Here is a 21,223-nt window from a genome sequence, read left to right as displayed (position 1 = left end):
AAATCAAATCATGTCGCAAAAAATTATTTGGAAACGCTCAAGTGGGATATTTTACCGCATCCATCGGACATTGCTCCTTCTGATTACTGGTTGTTCCATCGGATGCAGCACGAATTCGCAGGTCACCGGTTCACATCTTTCGCAGAAATCGAAAATTGGCTCTTAACTTGGATCGCATCAAAAGACGAAACATTTTTTCGAGATGGAATTCGAAAATTGCCAGAGAGGAGGAAAAAAGTAGTAGCCAGCGATGGACAATACTTTGATTAATCTGTTCATTCATTTTGTTTTGAAATAAAAAATACATTTTTGACCAAAAAAGAAACGGATTGAACTAATTTGTACTCCCAATACTTTAAATTGGGCTAAAAATGCCAGGTATTCCATAAAAAGAGGGAAAACCACATTTTACTAAAACAGGTTGAAATTGAATGAGCAAAGAGTTTTAGAATCATTCACTGAATGAAAATTTATGTCTCTACTTTTGCAGTTATAGAAATTATTTTGAAGCACAATGTTTCCGTTACATTAAAACTAAAAAATTATGTTTACAATGTATCCTATAAAAAGGCATATTTTTTTTAAAACCTTCCCAAGGGGAAATAGTCTCTAGGAAAAATTATCAAGAAAAAAGTTGTTACGTCAAATTTTTTCAACTATGCAGTGAAGGTAATGAAAAACATAAATCAAAATATAAGTTACAGAGAAACTAGCATTAATTCTAGATTAGATGAAAAACAGCAATAAAACTCAGAGCAAAGTAGGTTCAAAACTTTATTTCTTTCTAAATACATAATATATGCAACATTTCCAATAATGTTATGTAAATAAAAAATAAACAACCAGCTTTTCGCAATTTTGTGCTCAAATCAAACATATAACATTATAACAGTACTTTTAACAATTCAAATAATGATAGGCCCCTAAAAACTGTACGTATAATTCAAGAATAAAATTAAGATTTTCAGATCATTAATAAAAAACATGCATAAAATTTAAACATTAATTGGTAATATAAATTAATAATTACAGGTGCTTAATAACTTGAATTAAAATATTCATAATTGGACAACCTTAGAGTAATAGTGAATTAATTGGAGAAAAAAAGCACAGGGACAAAATAAGCGTAGTTCCATATTTAACTTTAATGGTAATAAAAAATGTAAAAAATTTCTTTAGTAAAAAAAGAAATGATTTGCAATCAGTATGTCAGCACCATAGAATGACAAAAAGTAAAACCCGCATAAATATTTTTCAGAATAAAATACAGAACAAATTAGTTGGAAGTGCTTTAAAATACAAAGAGATGAGGGATTTTTCTTTTCTTTGAAAAAAAAAAGAACAATTTTTGTGCAAAAAAATATATATATATGTATTATTCAAAAGTTTAAGTAACAGCATAATTTGTTTTCCCTATATTTTACATTGCTCAATTTTCATATTTATCTTTTCATATTTACAAAAAATAAAATAAAAACATTGCCAGATACCAAATGTTATTTTGAAATTTGTATCAACCATTGTAAATTAGAAAATATTACAAGAAGTTATAATTTTTTGAAACAAATTATTTTTAATTCCATATTTTATTAACTTTTAAAGTTATTGCAGTGCAGCTGTATTGACGTAAACTAATAAAATGCCATTTTTTTTAAATGTTCAATCAACACCATAACTTTATTTCATTATAAGCAGTCCTTTAATTACGAAGGAACCACTACTAATTTTAGAGAAATACTAATTTTGTTCATTTTGACTTACAATAGCATTTTGTAGCATCAATATCACAATTTCTGACAGTTCGGGATGCTTGCGTATTAGTAAATCCAAACCACTAAATGCATGCACAAAAAATAGCACTTAAATAGGTTTCTCTTATATTTTAAAAACACATTATAGTTGGCAGAGGAAAATATTTAAAAGTTAAAAAACATGCCCAGGACAAATATATTTCAACTAAACATAATATCTGAAAACAATTTTAAAATATGAAAACATCACTGATAACATTAAAATTTAAACTATAATAGATTCAACAATGTTAATGATATGTGTATTTACGCAACAAAATTTGACAAAGCAAATAAAAAAAGAAAAACAAATGATTAAATTTACACGACATGCTATTCTAAACACAAAGAAATACAGATCAGTCTCACAAAGTTTTAAACACAACTGTTTAATGACTATTATACCAGTGGTCCATCCTTAAGTCATATAAAAATGCATATTAAGTTGACATGTTAAAATGATAAATACATGAAATGCAAGTAATGATACATGAAGTTATTTATTACTAAATTCAGCATTTAATTAAAGCAATCTTTTAAACTGCCGACCACTGCTCAACAGAAAGGAAGAATACACATGTGTTAACTATTTCATCTATTGCACTAATCACACAAATACCTAAACTATTACTAATGCACTGATGAGAAATATAATGCAATGTAATACATCGCTTATTTTCTACTAAAATCCAATAGTCAACGCACATGATAAATTACAAAGGGTTGAAAGAAATGCCACAGAGAACATTTGGCATCGTATTTTATAAATACTTTATTCTATAAAAGATTTATAATACCATATAATATACTTATTTTATTTTTTTCTTTACACATAACACACTATAATTAAGCTTACAAATATGTGCTTTCAGCTGTGCTCTTTTTATCAACCAGATCTTTGATGTCACACATGTTTAAACAGGGGGTAGCGAGATACAATTTCCATTCAGATCAATTCTACGAACACAAAAATAAAGTACTAAAACTCAATGATAAAATGCAGAAAATTGTAGTGAAAGAGTGACAAATATTAACATGCTGCAGGTCTCAGATGTTTTTAATTTATCTGTGTTTTTTTTTCTTATATCTTAATCAACTAGTAGTTCAAAATGAACACTTCCTAATCTGTCTCCTCTGTCAAAATTGATGTTCTTAGCCCAGGCACGGCACTCAATGTTGACGAGCACGCCACGGTTGATGTGGCTGAATTGCGCAAACACAAAAGGTGAGTTATAGACTTGCTGATTCATAAAGGGAAAATAAACGGATGAAATACCCTGGCTGGGGTGGTATTCAACTTCTCCAATGTTATCTTTATCTGCTGAATTCTAAAAGAGTGACAAAGTGTAATTAGTAAACTATAAATGAAATATAACATAAACTAAAATGTACACATCAATGAAAGCTGGATTGACAATTGAACTTAAGAGAAGAGTACATCAGATTTGCAATAACAGAAAGTAACTACCTGAAATTTTTTTAGTGCTTACTTTATCTTTTTATGCATTCAGAATATAAATAAAAAACTCATTTTTATGCTCAAAAGTAACATTTATAAAATTTTAAGAGAGAAAGAATTTTTCTTTTGTCTAATTAATTGTTTTCACATTAACACATAGAAAAATGTATACAATGAAAAAAATTACATATTCCTCCTTTTTCGTACTTTACAAGTTATACACAAAAAAAAATTTAAAACCATGAAATCTACAGCAATAACAGAAAAAAGATCGATGATAATATCATATGTATTATATATGATGAAAGCACAACAAAAAGGGATTAATTAAATGTATATTATGATATTCATGTGTTGTAATAAATATTATTGTATTAAAAATATCAAAATTTAAAAATATATACGGAAATCAATAGTGATCATTGCGGAGAAATTCCGTGTACAGGGTATCTGCTACATTTTAGGTTTTCAAATCCATGGCTAATTCCAAAATTTTTTCATGACTTAACGAAATTACTATTTTCTCCGACAAAAACACAATGAATTAAAAAAAGCATTATAAAAACACTATATAATGATAGGTATAACCAAAACTGTTATACTCTGCATCTTCATATTTATAGATTTTAAATTTAAAAAACAGAGTAAAAAAAAGTTGAAGCAATAAATAGCTGGAAAAAAATACAAAAGCAAATAATGTTTTTCTTTTTTTCCACAGAATATTCTAAAGATACTTTTTTTGTTCACCAGAAATGAAAGAAATACTTCAGATTTTTTTGTTCTCATTTCAGAATTAAAAAAAATTTGGCAATGACTAGCTTGCTTCAACTAGAATTTTAAATTGATAAAATAAAAAAAAAATAAAAATTCTGAAATTACAGATGTTTAAATGATAATTTGCTCCAGAAATGATACGATTTCTTTCATTTTTTTTAAAGAACACCATAATTATTAAAGAACATGATAAAAAAATTTATGTTTTAATAAAATATGACTGAGTAGGGAGATTGTTACAAATTCAGATATTTGGAACTCCATGAAATCGGGGGTGAGAGTGAATTCCATTTTAAAAATTAGATTTTCAGGCAACCTAAATCCAAGACTGTCCATGATTTTTTTTTTCAAAAAAATTTTTAAAATCATGACATTTCATGAAAAATTTTGTTCAATACCGAAATTCATGATTTTCCAGACAGGCGCATACCCTGCCCATATCATAATATTATCAGCATTTTCAAAAATCATGTGGAAATCAACAGCAATAACTGCCAAAAAAGCCTGATAGGAACGATACATGGATTTTGCACAAATCAAACATTTCAAAAATTAATTTATTCAAATGTATGATTTTGATTGTCGTAATATTATTAGAATTTTAAAAACCATAAGAAAATCAATTAACTGCAAAAGAAAAAAAATTCAAACATGGATTTACATTGGAAGAAAAATGCGTAAAAACTACTATTTTATTTTCTTGGGAATTCCAAAAAGACAAACTTTATTTGAAGAGGCAGATTTTTTTCTTTTTCAGTAATGGTAAAAAGCTTTCTGCGATGGTGACTAATTTTAAAGGAACAACGCAAGAGTACATTACAGGTCTGCCAATGGCTCAATTCATTTTCATTTAGTACAGCTTAGAAAAAAGAAACATTGACAAAAGACAATTAAGACTTATGCATTCCTAAAATAAAGAGGAAGAAATGGGACAAAATATCAGTAGATAAAATGTATCTTAAAGCAGAAATCTTATACCTTTACAAACCTGTTATAAGAATAGAGGTTATTACTGATTATGTTTCAGTTCATTCAAAAATCGAGATATTTTAATGCGTATTAATATTTTATATTATATGTGTTTCAGTTATTTCATGTCACTCGGCATATGTTCTTATGCTTTGAATCTTTTGTTATTCGTTGACTGATTTTTACTATTCAGTTATTGTTCAAGTTGAAGGATTACCATTCAAAAAACTCTTCCTTTTGACACACTAGATGTACTTTTGTCATTACCTATCTAATAAAATCACGTCAAAGATTTTCTCAACTATGGGATGGGGGAGTATATTATATATAACTTTAAGTTATATATAGCAAGCATATATATAGCAAGATAGCATTAAATATAGCAAGAGGGTTTTTTTTTTTCATCATAACAATTTGCATTTGACAAAAATATTAGATCATAGCTCTTAACCAACATTAATTATAAAAAATGAAATAAATTTTTAATTTTACTTAAATAAATTTTATAAAATAAAAAAAAATAATTTTCTTAAAATAACTTAATGTTCAATATTACCAAAATAGTAATTTTTAATTCCCAGTTTCAAAACATTTACATAAAAAAGTACACATAATACAAAAGTAGTGATCGGAAAACTTGCATGTTTGAAACAAAAACATATAATTAATAAAATAATTTTAATTCAGTTCAAAAAAAATTGTAAATATGAATTAAAATAAGGTATTGATAAAGATTGAATCTGTTTTAGATCTACATTGCTATGTTTGTTAATTTTATCTTAATATTTTTAAATTTACTCTTCTTAATGAAACACTAGTATCACATTGTTCAGTTCAACAAGTTTATTTACATAAACTTAATCAAAGAGTGCTTAAAATTAAACAAATACTGTTCCTTTAAACTAAAATTCAGTAGTTCAAATGACTATTATTCCAGTTGCCATAAAGGTTTAAGCTTATTTTGACCTGATTAAATAATTTTCCAAAAACTTATACTGTATATATACAGGGTGATTCTAAAAAGATGGGCAAAATTTTAGGAAGTGATAGTGCACACCCAGGCAAACAATTTTTATCATAGAATGCACGGTCGAAAACAAAACATAAAACCTTTATAGGACATTAAAAGCTACATTCTTTTATGAGGCAAAAACACACAAAGAACGATGAAATTAAGTTATAAAAGTAAATTTAATGACATGTGATTACAATAAGTGTTCAAAACAATGGCCGGCATTGGCTATGCACACAGTACAACAACAAAGAAAAGATTGGCGAACATTCTGAAACACACCAGTCATATCACGAACTTCCCATGCAACGGCCGAAAGCTTGGCGACAAGTTCTTCTGCAGATTCAATGTGAGTCTCATACATAAGAGCATTCAGCTGTCCCCATAAAAAGAAATCGATACATGAAAGATCTGGCTAGCACGGTGGCCAAGTTATAGGACCACCTCGCCCAATCCATTGGTTTGGAAAGGTTACGTCCAGATAGCTTCGCACTTCTCGTACATAATGAGATGGTGCTGCGTTCTGTTGGAACCAAATGCATAGACAAAATGCATATCGGCTTTTTCCTAACTAAAGAAGGGCAACATCTTCAGATGCGTTACTACCGAGATTGACAATGCACTCTCGAATCAGCAGCTTTAATGTATGAATCGTGCTGAAAATTTGTACACGAGCTCTTCTTCCCATAACATGCAAATAATAACTTGCAGAGCGGTAACTTGCAACCGGAATGGAGCTTTCATGTTTGCATGAAACCAATTTCCAAATGCACCAGCACCTTTGCGTTTTGTTTTCGACCATGCACTTTGATAAAAAATTGTTTGCTTGGGTGTGTACTATCACTTCCTAATATTTTGCCCATCTTTTCAGAATCACCCTGTATATAAAATGAAGATAAAACAAAGGAAAATTACAGACAAATGAAAAAAGGGATGGAAAGGAAAATAATAAAAAAAATAACAAACTGGGAGGAGGGAGAAATTTTTTTTTTAAATTCAAAAAATAAAAGATTTCGGATTTAAAAAAAAAAAAAAAATAAAAAAAAAATATCCTTTCTTTTCCTCCTCCCAGTTGTTTGTTATTTTTTTATTATTATTTTTCCTTTCCCCCTTTTCTCATTTGTCTGTAATTTTCCTTTGTTTTATCTTTATTTTGAACTTATCTTATGAGTTCTGTTTACTTGTAGCTTATGCAATCAAAATAATATCAAAATGAACATCATAATCTAAAGGTGGAATACCAGAAAGTCAAATAATTAACTTCATGTCATAAAATAATTTTTTTACAGTATATAATTTTATACTTTAGAAAAAATTACTTGCTGATTTAAGAAGTTAAAACAAGCTTACTTCTCCAAGGCATGTGATGTATACTTGGTCCTTAGCAAATTCTTTTGTTAAATGCTTAGCCAAATCAGCTGGTGGTGTGTCATATGTATCTGGAATCCAATCATAAATCTAAAGGGGGGAAAGCATTTAATGGTCATTACACCTTTAATTAAAGGAATCGATCAAGTCCCACCAAATAAAAGTATTTACAAACGTGTAAGAAAAATAAATCTCTTGTTTTACCCTAATATTAATATTTTTTCCAATTGAAGTAAGTTAAAGATCTCGGAATAATATTATGGGCCAAAATTTTTGTTCAAGTTTCAAAACTTTCACTTCAATTTTTTACTTGATAACAGCACTAGATAAAGTCAAAATTACAATCCCTTTACACAGTTAAAGGGAATCAAATGAAAGTGTACTTTTCAATGCATTGATTAGAAGATTAAAGGTAGAAAAGAGATACTTGAACTATTAATGGATTAGAATAACTTTAAAAAAAATAATAATTGGACTTTTCGCAAACCATGTTTCTCTCAAGACTATTTAGTTAATAACTTTTAACTGCTATCATTTAGGTTAGTATTATATAAAATCTTTGCACTATAAAATTTACAAACTTGCAGAATCTATTTAAGATAAATGCTTAAATTCAAAAGTTGAAACAGATACTGTAATACATTTTCCTAATTTGTTACATCTTAAGAATAATTCATTAAATTTTATTACACAATGGGAAAAATTTCGATTGTTTGATCAAAACTTAACAAGAGGTTTAGGTAATAGAAAAATACTGGTTAAATCTAGATACTAAAAAAAAAAAAAAAAAAAAAAAAAAAAAAAAAAATTATTTCGAAAAATGAAAAATTATAGTACATACATCTCTATTTTGTTTTTATTAAGTACAGAAATTTCTATGAACAATGGAAATAAATTTAAGAAAAGCATTCTTTAGCAAATTTCACCAGCAAGAAGTTTAACACTCAATTTATTTTATCCATATAATCCGGAACATTCATCATTTGCTTTTATTAATAACAAAGAATTTAAATTAATTTAGATTCTTTTCCAATAATCACATCAGTGTTATCCTTGAAGGAGAATATTGCATCGATATATAGTCTTATTTTTAATTTTAAAAGTAATTAAAATTCTGGGATTTTGATCAGTTGTTAAAAATGAACACACTGATACTAAATCTGACTTTTGACACTTACCCTATTGAGTTTAACAATAACGCATGGTTTGCCTTCTGGATAGCCATACTGTCGCTCTGGGGAGCAAGGGTATTCTTTTCCAGTTTTGACTTCAAAATGGCAAGATTTCTCTTTTGTGGCATGCTCTGTTGTGCAAGTTTGAACAATTCCCCCAGTATCACGTTCAAAGTAAGCTAAAAACAAAAAATTAAAATTTCTATATAAAAGAAAATAAGTGATAAGTCTTTTAAGTAATAGCACTAAAACATTTCACAAAAACAATAAGCAGGGTGTCAATGTCTTAAAGCAAAATGTAAATCACTCGATTAATCTTTGATTTAAACTAGAAAAGAATAGAATTCTAAAATTTTACTGATTACCAGTTCTTGGTAACCCATAAAATTTTATTTATTATTATATAGATAGAATCTGATATTGTGATACATTAAATTTAAACAAATTAAATTTAATATAAGACCAAAAGAGTTAAAGTTTTTTACAACTACTTAAATTATGTCACATTTTTTTAAAGACCTATTTAATTATTTGATTAGGAATTTTAAAAACCTATATATCATATTATTTAAGAGTCAAATTATATATTCAAACTTAACAATATTTAATTATAAAAACTATTATATAATTTATTTATAATAGTGAATGCAACAGGAGCTTTTTTTTAATATGTAGCGTATATGTTTAGCATGCAATTTTCTAATTGAATTGATTATTTTATTGATTATCAAGCGGTAACTTTATGATATTTTTAAAAATTTTCAAATATAATTATAAAACTAGGTTTTACTATTCTCATTAGCACAAAACATCAAAATTAGTTTAATTTTTTAAGAATGTCGTAAAATGTTCCCATGTTTTGAAGTTTTTACTTACTTAAAAAATATATATTAAATAGTTTGAAAATTAATAATATTTTTTAAACTAGATTCCAGATAAAAACTGTTTTGATACTTGGCACTTCCTTTCAAAAAAGTTATTTCTACTTCACTTTATCCACCAAGCAGAAATTAAACTATAAAAGCATAACAAATAAATGTTTTAACATTAACCCCTTCCTTCTCGCTCCCGTGATATTGACGGGCTGGATGGAGAGTTCAATAGCAATGCGCCAATAAGAAAAAAACTAATTCATTTCTTTTGCCCAGGAAAAGATTTTATTTCACATTTTACACACCAGATGGCAGTACGAGGATATTTGTAAGGTAATTGTAGATAGTTTATTTTAAACTAGATGTTAGCACTATTCAAATATGTAATACAAACACAAAAGCAACAAAAAATTAGGCACTTTTATGACAGTTTTCTTGAAAATTAATCGATCGTTAAGGGGGTTAACACTAAAAAGAATGAACATAGCTGTATACCTAAAAAGACCGTTTTTGCCTTTCTCAGATTGTTTGAGCATTAGACAACCGAAATCTTAAAATAGAATCATAATTTAATAAAAATATATTATAGACTAGATCATCAAAATATTAAAGTTTATTACTCGATTTGGTAAACAAAAGTATTTGATTAAAGAGAACATTGGCTTTTCAATCATACGTATTCATCAGTTTCTCAGATAATTCAGTTTTCTTTTCTCCATAAATAATAATTAAAGATATGTTGAAGTACTCTGGGTTTTTTCATTCATTTCTTTTAATGAAACTGAGATACCTTACCTTATATATGCAAAAGGGTACCTTATACCCACAACTACCTGGGGTATTGATATGCCAAAATATCTAAAGGATCCTTCCTGTCATTCTAGGTAAAAGGTTCCTTTATAACACTAACACATAAATGATTAAATTAGCATTGAAATTGGATCAAATTAGGAAATGCCAGAAATACTGAATACTTTCAGGAAGTTATTTTTTAATTCAAAGATTAATAAAAAACAAGAGAGTTTAAACTGGCTCCAACTGTCTTTAGTGTTAAATATATGCTTAAAACATCAAAAAATTATCTTACGTTTTAAGTACTCATTGATATTTTGAACCCAATAATCGGTAGTTTCATTTCGAGTGGCATTAAACCAGATGAGGGTGCTGTCAATGTTGGCATTAGGTGGTGATGGTCTGAATCCTAAACCTAAAAAAAGAAAATACAGAGTTAAGAAAAATATTCTAATACATTTACTAAAAATATGTTGCAATTATATTTAGGATTTTCCTTTTTAAATTCTAGTTAAATTACTGGATTACTTAAAAGACACAAACATTAAATTTTTAAACGTTTGTATATCAATGCATTTTTGCAGAAATATCTTCTGCAGGCTTCATAGTGCTTCAAAATAAAAATCGGGACAATTTGTGAAAACAAATCATGATATTGTGTAATAATATATTACACTGCTTTTAAAAGGAGCAAACGACAAACCGAGAAAAAGTAGGTTTAATTTGCTCAATATAATATAATAAAAGCAAATTTAATGCAAAATAACAAAATTAATCGTTCTTAATTGAATTACTTTCTTTAGAATAGAAAGTTTTAACATTTTTCAGTATAATTTTATTTATAGAGCATTGAATAACTTATAATACTTAGAGATCAATAAATTTCTCTTATAGTATTAAGTGGCTTCACCCTTTCTGCTCCTCTTACCAGACCCTATAGTTGCTTCTCATTCATTTTTTTTCTTCTTAAAAGTCAATATAACAAACAAAAACTTCATAAAAAAGTATTATTTTGTTATTAAGTGTATGACTATAATTTTATGTAAGGAAATTATATTAACATGGCAATCGAAACAAGATGAGCGGATATCTAGACTTGAAAACTTTTTACCATACAACAGTTCAAATTAGAAACTGTTTATTTCTCTTGAGCCTCTTATACTTTTAAAAATTTCACTATAAATATTAAGATAATATACCTCTCACTGTTTTTGTTATTACATTTATTCATTTTCTTTCTTTTTTTTTTTTCTTTGTTCATGTGACATGAAGTTCAGAGCGAAGCTTAAAATCCCAAGAAAGATAAAATTTTCCTAGATAGTCATAATTTAAAGCAAAAAAGTGAGAGAAAAAATTGTCAGAACTTTCAAACAGATTGAAATTTAGAAAAAAACCTTGTTAAGTTCATAAACTGCTTCAACACATTAAATTCAAACTATGCAGGGCCCGCACTAAGCATTTACCACCTTGCCAAATGCAAAAAAATCGTACATTCGGTGAATGGAGACAGATTTTCTTACTGAAAAGAAAAATGTAAAGAAAATTCCCCTCAAACAGGAAAAAAAGTCAAAAGGGATTTTTTTAAAAGATTTTTAAACAAAAGGTAATAGTTTACAACAGTGAGACCTTCCTACATTTGAAAACTTGAAAATAAACCAATATTTAAGAAAATGAACCAATTGCATAACAGTATACAAAAGTTGCAGTAGCCCAAAAATGATGCCACTGAAAACAAATAATATCACGGTAACCAGAAGGGGAATTTAGGATAAAAAAATTTAACGAAAATTATCGACAAACCGGAGATATTTCCGCATTGTGATCCGTCATGCCAACTACTATCGCCAAGGTGCTAAATTGACAAGGTGCTAAATTTTAAACAGAAGAAGTTTTAAACAAAAAACATGTATATGCTTGCACAGGGTTGTCTACAAGTTATACCTTTTAAGTTACCTTTTTTGACTTATAACTTATGAGTTTAGTTTTCTGTGATATTTTAGTCAGTTTTTCGCAAGCTGCCTTATCAATTAATAAAAATTACAACACATTTGCTTCCATCATAACTTCAAAAGAAAAGTATAGAGATCCAAAAATTTAATGTCTCACCTTAGAGCGAGGAGATTTAAACATAGTGATCTGAGGCTGAATAATCACTTGGCAACTTCCGGGCAGCTGCCCGAGAGTAACTAAATATGCATCGCAGAAAGGGACCAACTTGAAAGGTATAACTCATAGTCATCCCCTGGCAAACATCTAAATGTTTCTTTATTTTAAATTTGCAAATTGCGACAGATCTTGATACAGATATATACTCCTTAGAGTCACCAAAATACTTTAAGTTAGTTCTTAAAGCAAACTCCTGATAATAAATGCATAAAATATAAAAATTGGATAGTAAACTTTTACTTAAATTTAAGTTAATATTTGTATAGTTCTTTCTTAATTTTAGTTAACTAAACATTACTTTATGCTACCAATTTTTGCCAAGTCTAGACGTTACCTTAATACTTTTAAATATTACCAAGGTTTTATTTTATCCATTTGCATTTTAATAAAAATGTTGGAGTATTTCTCTTAATCTTGGTTAAATTTGCTTGATATAAAGAAGTTGGATATAAAGAAATTTTAAAAATAGGAATACCTTTAAATGATTATTATTTAGTTTATGAATGTAGCAAATAGTTATGGATTTAAGTTTAGTTGTCTACATTTAATGTTAAAATATATTTGGACATTTTCACACAACATTATGCAATACTTAAGGTAATTATGTGTAAATATAAAAAAAAATAAGTCAAACTTCTATAAAAACTTTATACATTTACAATTTGCTTAATTTCTATTGCAGCATTACAACATGGTTATAAAAAAATATTTGTATGAAATATATTTTAAAGTATGAATAATAGCTTTTATGCACAGTTGCCAATAAAAAGAATGCTTATATTTAATAAAAACCATAGTAAATTATACTTACCAGGACTGTTGCCTATTCTACTGCTGTCTAATTTCCATTTTGGTTGATCATTCTCTAATGTTTGGTAGAATACAACTAACATGCACGTCCAGAATGCCGCCAAACAGGCATAGAATATAATGTAGAACAAAGTGATTTTGACTGAAAAGGAAATATTGTTGATAGTTATTTGCCTTTACATAACATACAACTTTGTAAATATATACCTATCAGGGGTCTGTCCAGGCCGAATTTACTACCGTTTAGCGGTACCTTCACAAATTCAACTGCAGGAAAAACGGTAGTTTCACAAATGCAACTTAAGGAAAAATGGTAGTTTCACAAAATATTTTTTCTTACAATTTTGATTTTGTATCCCTTAAGAAACGATAAATCCATATTTTTTGTGTTGATTTTTTAATATAATTTTAAAATTTTCACAAATTATGTCTAAATTTTCACAAAATAGGTACCTCTCAGAAAAACCTAGACAGACCCCTGCCTATATTTTTAATATACAGGGGTCTGTCTAGGTTTTTATGAGAGTGGCCAATTTTGAGAAAATTTCGACATAATTTGTGAAAATTAAAAATTATATTAAAAAATCAACACAAAAATGCGGATTTATTGTTTTTTACGGGGGATACAAAAATAAAATTTTAAGAAAAGGTATTTTGTGAAATTTCCTAAAGTTGAATTTGTGAAGGTGCTGCTAAACGGTAGTAAATTTGGCCGGGACAGACCCCTGATACACAATATTCAACTTTGCGAATAAAAACAATATGAGGCATATAATTGTGCACAGGTGTAGCAAATGTCCAATTTTTCAAGGGGGACAAAATTAAAATACATAGTCGCAATAGTGGTCTAAATTTCAAACATGAGAGAAAAAATTCTTATGTCTGAAAAATTATTCATTATTTTTATTCCTTTATTTTAAAATTAGGAGAATTTTTGCAAATCTTCATAAATTTAAAATGAAGATTTGCAAAATTTTTGCTTGTCTGAAATATCGAGGGAGGCTTTTAGAAATTTTTAATTATTGAGAGGGACATACACCCATCCAAACCCGTTAACATCTATGGAATTTTTTTACTGCGACTAAAAAGACTATATTGTTGATAGAGCAATGTCTTCTCATAATGTACGACTTTGTACATATGCATATTTTTATTAATATGTATTAATCAACTATGTAAGCAAATATAAAATAAGCCATAGAACGTAATATAGAATTGCGTTATTTTGAAGAAAATATTGCTCCTGATTGTTACAGCTTTATCTCCCTGTAATATAGAGCTAGATATTTTTAATATATAATATTCGACTTATTGTAAATATTCTTTATAATAAATAATAGTACATAAATAATAAGTACAATACATAAGTATAAGTATTACATTGTAAATATTCTTTTCAGTCGAAATAATTATTCTACTTTTTCACTATATACAACTTTGCATTGATATAAATTATCGCAATTAAAATCAATAATATTAAGATTTTTTTTTTCATTATAGCAAGGTAGTTGAACTGTAAATAACGTTTTATAACGATATATTATAAGAAAAACTTCCTTACTGCACCCAACACATATTTAGAATTAAGTGGGGCATGCAAGGATTTTGTAACAGTAATTTAAGATAAATTTATACAATTAACATTACGTTTACCATAACTTATCGCATACAAGTGCAAATTCTTTTATATTAAAATTGCAAAGAAAAATATAACAGTTTATTCTATTAATCGAAATATTCTATATGGATACTAAAGCTTATCATTTAAATATACTTACACCAACTTAATCCAGTTCGTCCCAGACATTCTTGAGTGTCCGAATTCCAAAACATTCTTTTGAATTTCTGACACCCCGTTAGTTCCTCATGAGGTTTATAATAAGTTTCACCTTTATCTTCCATTTTTAATAAATGTTTTTAATTGAAAGAATTATGAGTTTCTATTCTAATTACAGACAGCAGTACGCACCCTTGCAGGCATCCGAAGGTGATCCGAAAATGAGGACCAATTGCGCTTGCGCAACTCCGAAGCGATCGTAGCGCTAGCTGGCGCCAGTAGTCGCCAGTAGTTCCTAATAATTAAATGGACCTCTACGGTGAAAACTGTTTTCAAAGATAAAGCTGGGTGTTGAGGGCAGACTGCAATTTAACTATTGACATTTTGCTTCTATGGTAATAATAACCGAACAATGCAGCTTGAAACCGGGTTATTTTAAACTTCATTCGTTGCACTGCTTTCATATTTTTGCTTTCTGAGATACTACAAGCTGGAGTGAATATTTTTTCAAATGCATTTTTTTTATACAAATAACCTTGTATTGTTAACAAGGTTATTTGTTTCAATGGAATAGTTTTTAAAAAAAAATAATTATGTTTTTTGCTTAAAATAATTGCAATTATAATAATTTGTTATTCTAAAAGCATATTTTAAAAATTAAACTTTCAAGCGAAATTGAAAAAAAAAAAAATAGAATTAGATAATAATGTTAATTAATAATGGAATTAGATAATAATTAATTAGATAATAATTCAAAGAATTAGATAATAATTATTGACTAAAGAATTTCCATTTTTGGTCAATAATTTATTTAACTGAACAAATTTCAACTGAATTACTATTATAATTTCAAAAAATAACTTATGCTCTCGAAAACATATATTCTAAAAATAAATAAGTTTAAAAAATAAAATTCTCTTAAAAATTATGTATTTAATTTAAAAATAAAGCTACGTTTTCCACTCTTGGACACATTACTTTCGAAAACATTTTTTTTATTAAAAAAATTAGATAACATTTAATGAACTGTTTATAAAAGTTATTTATAAGTATTAACTGAAATAATTTTCAATTAAAATAATTTATGGTTCCACAATAAAATATAAAATAATGTTGTATAATTTTAAAAATTTGGAATTTTCTTGTAGAATAGTTTAAAAATTAAGCTGCGCAATCCATGAAGATCTTGGAGTAATATTAGCGTCGTACCAGAGGCGTGTTGAAAGGGATGAAAAGAGCAAATCCCCCCCCCCCGGCACCAGACTAAAGACGCTAAAACTTTAAAATTTTTGGTATTATTTGTAGTAAATAAATAATTTTTTTATCAGGTAGTGGAGAGTCGGGTAGCCCCGCCCAGCGGGTACCCCCGCCCACTGTCAATTTCATATGTATAGAATATTTTTTCAAGTCAATGGGCCATCAGACATTAATTGTTATATTAAAAAAAGATTATTTTCAAAGTTTCAAGTATTTATGCAGCTGGTAACATGGTAAACAATAGTTTTGAAAATATGTTGAATACAGTAGTCATGAAATTAAGAAAAATTGGTTGAATGTTTCGGTTAAACTTCATTTTAATACTAAAAAAATAATTTTTTCTATGCATACAGCCTTAAAGTATGTAGTTTTAAGTTTAATTTGCACAAAGAAAGAAGTTTGTATGCAAAAAATTGTTCGAGTAATTACAAATTTACAAAAAAATTGGATTTCGGGTAGTCGATAAATGTACGGTTGCAAAGATTATTATTTTATTGCTTCAAATTTGAATGTTATATGCATTTTTAACAACAAATATATGTTTTAATATTATATGAAACATAAATTTATATATTTAAAAATGAAAAATTAAATATTTTTAAAATGTAATTGATATATTCAAATTAAATTTAATATCAAGAAATCATAAATATTATGATAAACTATTTGCTTACTTATTTATTTTCACTTATTTGTGAACGAATCAGTCTACAGAAGCATTTGAATGCAATCAAAATACAAAGTGAATTTGTAATTTTATAAGAAGTATTTTATATTAAGTTTATAAGAAGAGATGAACCAAATAAGTTACATTGAAAAACAACTATTGTTATTAATTATTGTTACTTAAATTAAATTATTTTCGTTAAATATTTAATATAAATATATATTAATATATATTAATATTATAATACATTAATATACATTAATAATGATAAAAAGTATGACATTTGTTGTTATTAAATGATAGAATTCACTAAAAGTATAGAAATATGTAATAAATAAAATAATTTTGTGATAAAAATGATAAATGAGGTTTATCTATTGTCAATATGTTGGTCATTTTCATTTACACCTGAAAAAATAGCCAAAAAACACAATTTTTGTAACTGGGCGGGGCTACCCGACACATTTTGAAAAGAGCTGAAAAACATGTTTTTTTAAATTTCAATTTTTTAAAGTTTAACTATTCTTTTTTGGTTCATTCTTTTTGCATTATTTAATTAAATGATAAAACAATAGAAACATACAAAAATGTTGATTATTATTTAGTATTATACAAAAATACAAGCAATACTCTTTAAGTGAGCGGGGCTACCCGACTCTCCCCTATATATATGACTTATTCAAAATACATGCAGAATAAAATATGTTTTTGAAACAAATTTAATAATTAAGTCGATAAAAATCTAAAAAAAAAATTTTTTTTTATGAAAGTGTACTCTGTGAACATAATAAATTTCTTCCAGTAATTAATTTTTGAATACGTTTAAATAGAAATGAATTAAAAATGTGAAATACGATTTTCATGAAATATACCGTTCTCTTTTTCCCTCTCTTTTAATCAAATAACTCTTCTACCCCTCTCTCTACTAATATTACATTATTACACATCTCTTTTCAAGGTCATCTTAATTATGAAGTTTGACCCCAGCAGTTTCAGGAAAGCTACCCTTTTTTAAATTTTAAAAGTGATATTTCTTTACATAAAACTGTTCCTGAGTATTTTTTCCGGATATATACTTAACAGCAAATACATAGAAATATTTTATTGCCTACATGGAAGTCGTGATTTTCTGACCAGAAATGCTCTCTTGAACATTATGAAAATGTTGCTTATCATTATATTGCCAAATGTATTTTCATAAAATATATTATGCACTGCAACAACGTTATTTTCTTTCTTTCTTTTTTAAAGAAAATGAACCAAAGTTATTATTTTTATGCATAAATTTAGCTATAGTTGGATGACATTAAATTTTTTGCTTCTTCTCATTCATTTTTTTTTCATTAATTATTATTTTTATATTATTTCAGTGGAAACACTATTAAACCTTGGATATAAATAATAAAGAATAAATTGATAATTCATGATTATTTTTCTCTCCAAAACTTATTTCAAACTTGAAAAAAAGTAAAAATTCAAATAAATTCTTTTAAAAATCAAAAATATATATCCCCATTACGTAGTGTATGCAAGAAATATATTCCTCCCCCCCCCCCGTAAGAAATATATTTCCCTATTACTCAACAGAAAATAGTTATAATTCCAAATTCTTATAGGAAAAAAAGTTTTTATCTTTTAAGATACTACCAACGTTTTCTCAACAAAAAAAAAAAAATAACCTTATTATTTTTATGCATACATTTAGCTTTAGTTTGATTGAGATAGAATTTTCGGCTTCTTCTAATCCATTTTTTTTTAAACTTTATATTATTATTTTTATATTATTACACTATCAACATTATTAAATCTGGAACACTAATTTAGGGAAAAATGATAACTGATAATTATTTTTCTTTCTAAAACATGCAACAACAAAAAAAAGAAGAAACGAATTTTTTTTTATTCTTCATAAAATTTAGAAGCTAATAAAATCAAATTAAGACGGGTTGTGTCAGAAGCATTTCGAAACAGTGAAGGGAGGGTAAATAATTTTTTTGTTTATTTGTTGAGAGATTTTACAGAGCATTTATAGATTCTGCCCCACAATCTAAGATGAGCTTTATTGATTTTCCCTATGAACCTTTTAGTATAGACTGACTGCATTCGGGTTTAACAATTAACCATGTATTTTTTTAAAAGAATATGTGTAATTTCAATTTAATTTTAAATTGACACATAATTTATAAATTTACAGTATTGATTTTCCCTATGAACCTTTTAGTATAGACTGACTGCATTCGGGTTTAACAATTAACCATGTATTTTTTTAAAAGAATATGTATAATTTCAATTTAATTTTAAATTGACCCATAATCTATAAATTTACAATTCACGAACAATTTTTAATTCTGCATTTTTTCTTTCCATTAAAAATTGTCGGGAGATAAAATTGAATATTTGTTTTACATACTTATTTTTGCAAACGTTTAAAAGATGAAGTTTTTAATCAAAACAGAAAGTTTATTTAAGAAGAGAAAAGAGCATTCTTTTTTGTTGAAAAGCTACGCATTTTTGTCAGCATTCAACAGTAGCAAATATTTCAGATTAAAAGTTAAAGATGGTTTTCTTTACATCAGAGGCTCCCAACCATTTTTGAAACACTGCCAATCTCTTAAAAAAAAGCAACATCTTTTTTTAAACAGAGTGTTTTTCCTTTTTTAAATGTGTATGATACATTCAATATAGCAGATTTCTGCATATTAAGTACTTGCGAATGTATCTAATAACAAATGTGTTCATAATGATATTTTTATTTTTTTAACTAAATTCACATAAAAGTGGCCCATATGTAGAATTATTAGGCGTTTTCATGTAAGTAAAGGAGGGGGGGGGGAAACTTTGCATTATGTATATTTTGTTTAATTTCTATCATTTATTTTATTTTATTTTTCTGTTTTCAAAAAAAAAATTTATTTCTATTCTTTTTTATTTTATTTTATTTTATTTTATTTTATTTTATTTTATTTTATTTTATTTTATTTTATTTTATTTTATTTCATTTTATTTTATTTTATAACTGTCGTTAATCAGACGATCCAAATTTGAATTTACGATACCAATGTTCAACTCCGTAGCCTTGTAATTTTGAACCCAATCCAGAAGACAAGGGAACTCCTGTATCAGTACCCCCAGAGATTTTTAATTTGTTATAGGAACTAGAAGGACTTTGAGGCCCGGCAGATTTCACGTACACCAGTCACTATTCAATACACTGGGATTTTTCAGTCGGCCAGATTCGAATTCTTGTTTTCACGAAAACTCGTGTCCAACACCCTACAAATCACAGGCTATCCCTGCCCCTCGGTCACGCATTTATCATTTTTTTCCATCGAAAAATTGCACAAATAAATTAAACATCTTTAATTATTACTGGACCCCGTCCCCAGCACGCTGAGCTCGTCGATTCCCGGAAATACATTCGCTGTCCCTTTTGATTTGCGCTCATTCATTAAGCACTATTTTATTTTAGTCTAGCTTTGTATACATTATGGCACTCTTTTTAAAACTATTTACTCAAAATTGGCAATTTAATCGCACAAGAATGAATGACATAATGAAACCAATTAAAAACATTTTAAAAATTTATTTAGAGTAATACAGATTAATATTATTTTGATTGGAAACCATTTAATATTATATATTTTTATTCAATTCTTCTACTTATTTATTTTACATAAACAATTCAAATTTAGATAGATTCGATATTGTTTTAGATTCGTGAAATTTAAGATTCATCTTATCTTTTAATTTGTTATATCCATTCAAAAACAATCTACTTAAAAGTGTTACAAAAGATGAGCCTGACTTTTAATATTTAAACAAGAGTCTCGTGGTCAAAAAGCATTTTAATGTTAATCTTTTATTTTATATTCCATTCCCTTTCCATTAAATATTAATATCCAAACAACATTATCGAAGTGATAATAAAAATCAGTCGAAACCCCCAACTTATGCTGTATGCTAGGTAAAATGAAGATGATAATACTGATGAAAAGAGTTGAGTATTAATTACATTAGTTTGTTCCATTAATATGTCAATTTAATCCTATTTGAAATATGAATGTATTTCCGTTGATCCTGTTTTTTTCAAGAAGCTGAGAGTTCATTCAAGAGTGTTTTATTTTACTTATAAAAATTGAATGAAGCACATTGAAAAAAAAAAACAACTCGAATTTATATATAATTAAAATAAAATGACAAGAGCTTTACTTACACCCGTTTAGCTACAATGCTGTTACGCGATTAAGGTCAAAATATAGATGATTTCGCAGTTAGAAGTTGAGGTCAAAACCAAAGTCCGTAATTTGTTTTCAGTTCGTTAATTCCCAATTTTTTTTT

General features: G+C 27.1%; 1 protein-coding gene across 1 annotated transcript; it reads right to left on the bottom strand.

The window, feature by feature from the left end:
* Positions 1–760: 760 nt before the first annotated feature.
* Positions 761–15,271, bottom strand: LOC107440130 (sodium/potassium-transporting ATPase subunit beta). The gene is made up of 6 exons (XM_043043704.3): positions 14,963–15,271; positions 13,186–13,326; positions 10,504–10,623; positions 8,551–8,723; positions 7,355–7,462; positions 761–3,118 (listed from the first exon to the last, which is right to left on the bottom strand). Exons 1-6 carry the CDS (start codon positions 15,084–15,086, stop codon positions 2,879–2,881), a joined length of 906 nt encoding a protein of 301 aa, XP_042899638.1. The 5' UTR covers positions 15,087–15,271; the 3' UTR covers positions 761–2,878.
* Between the last annotated feature and the right edge of the window lie 5,952 nt (positions 15,272–21,223).

Source organism: Parasteatoda tepidariorum, chromosome 3, assembly GCF_982258835.1.
Source record: "Parasteatoda tepidariorum strain Cologne lab strain chromosome 3, Ptep-v5.0, whole genome shotgun sequence".
In the NCBI taxonomy this organism is placed as follows: Eukaryota; Metazoa; Arthropoda; class Arachnida; order Araneae; family Theridiidae; genus Parasteatoda; species Parasteatoda tepidariorum.
This window is presented reverse-complemented; position numbering and strand designations above follow the sequence as displayed.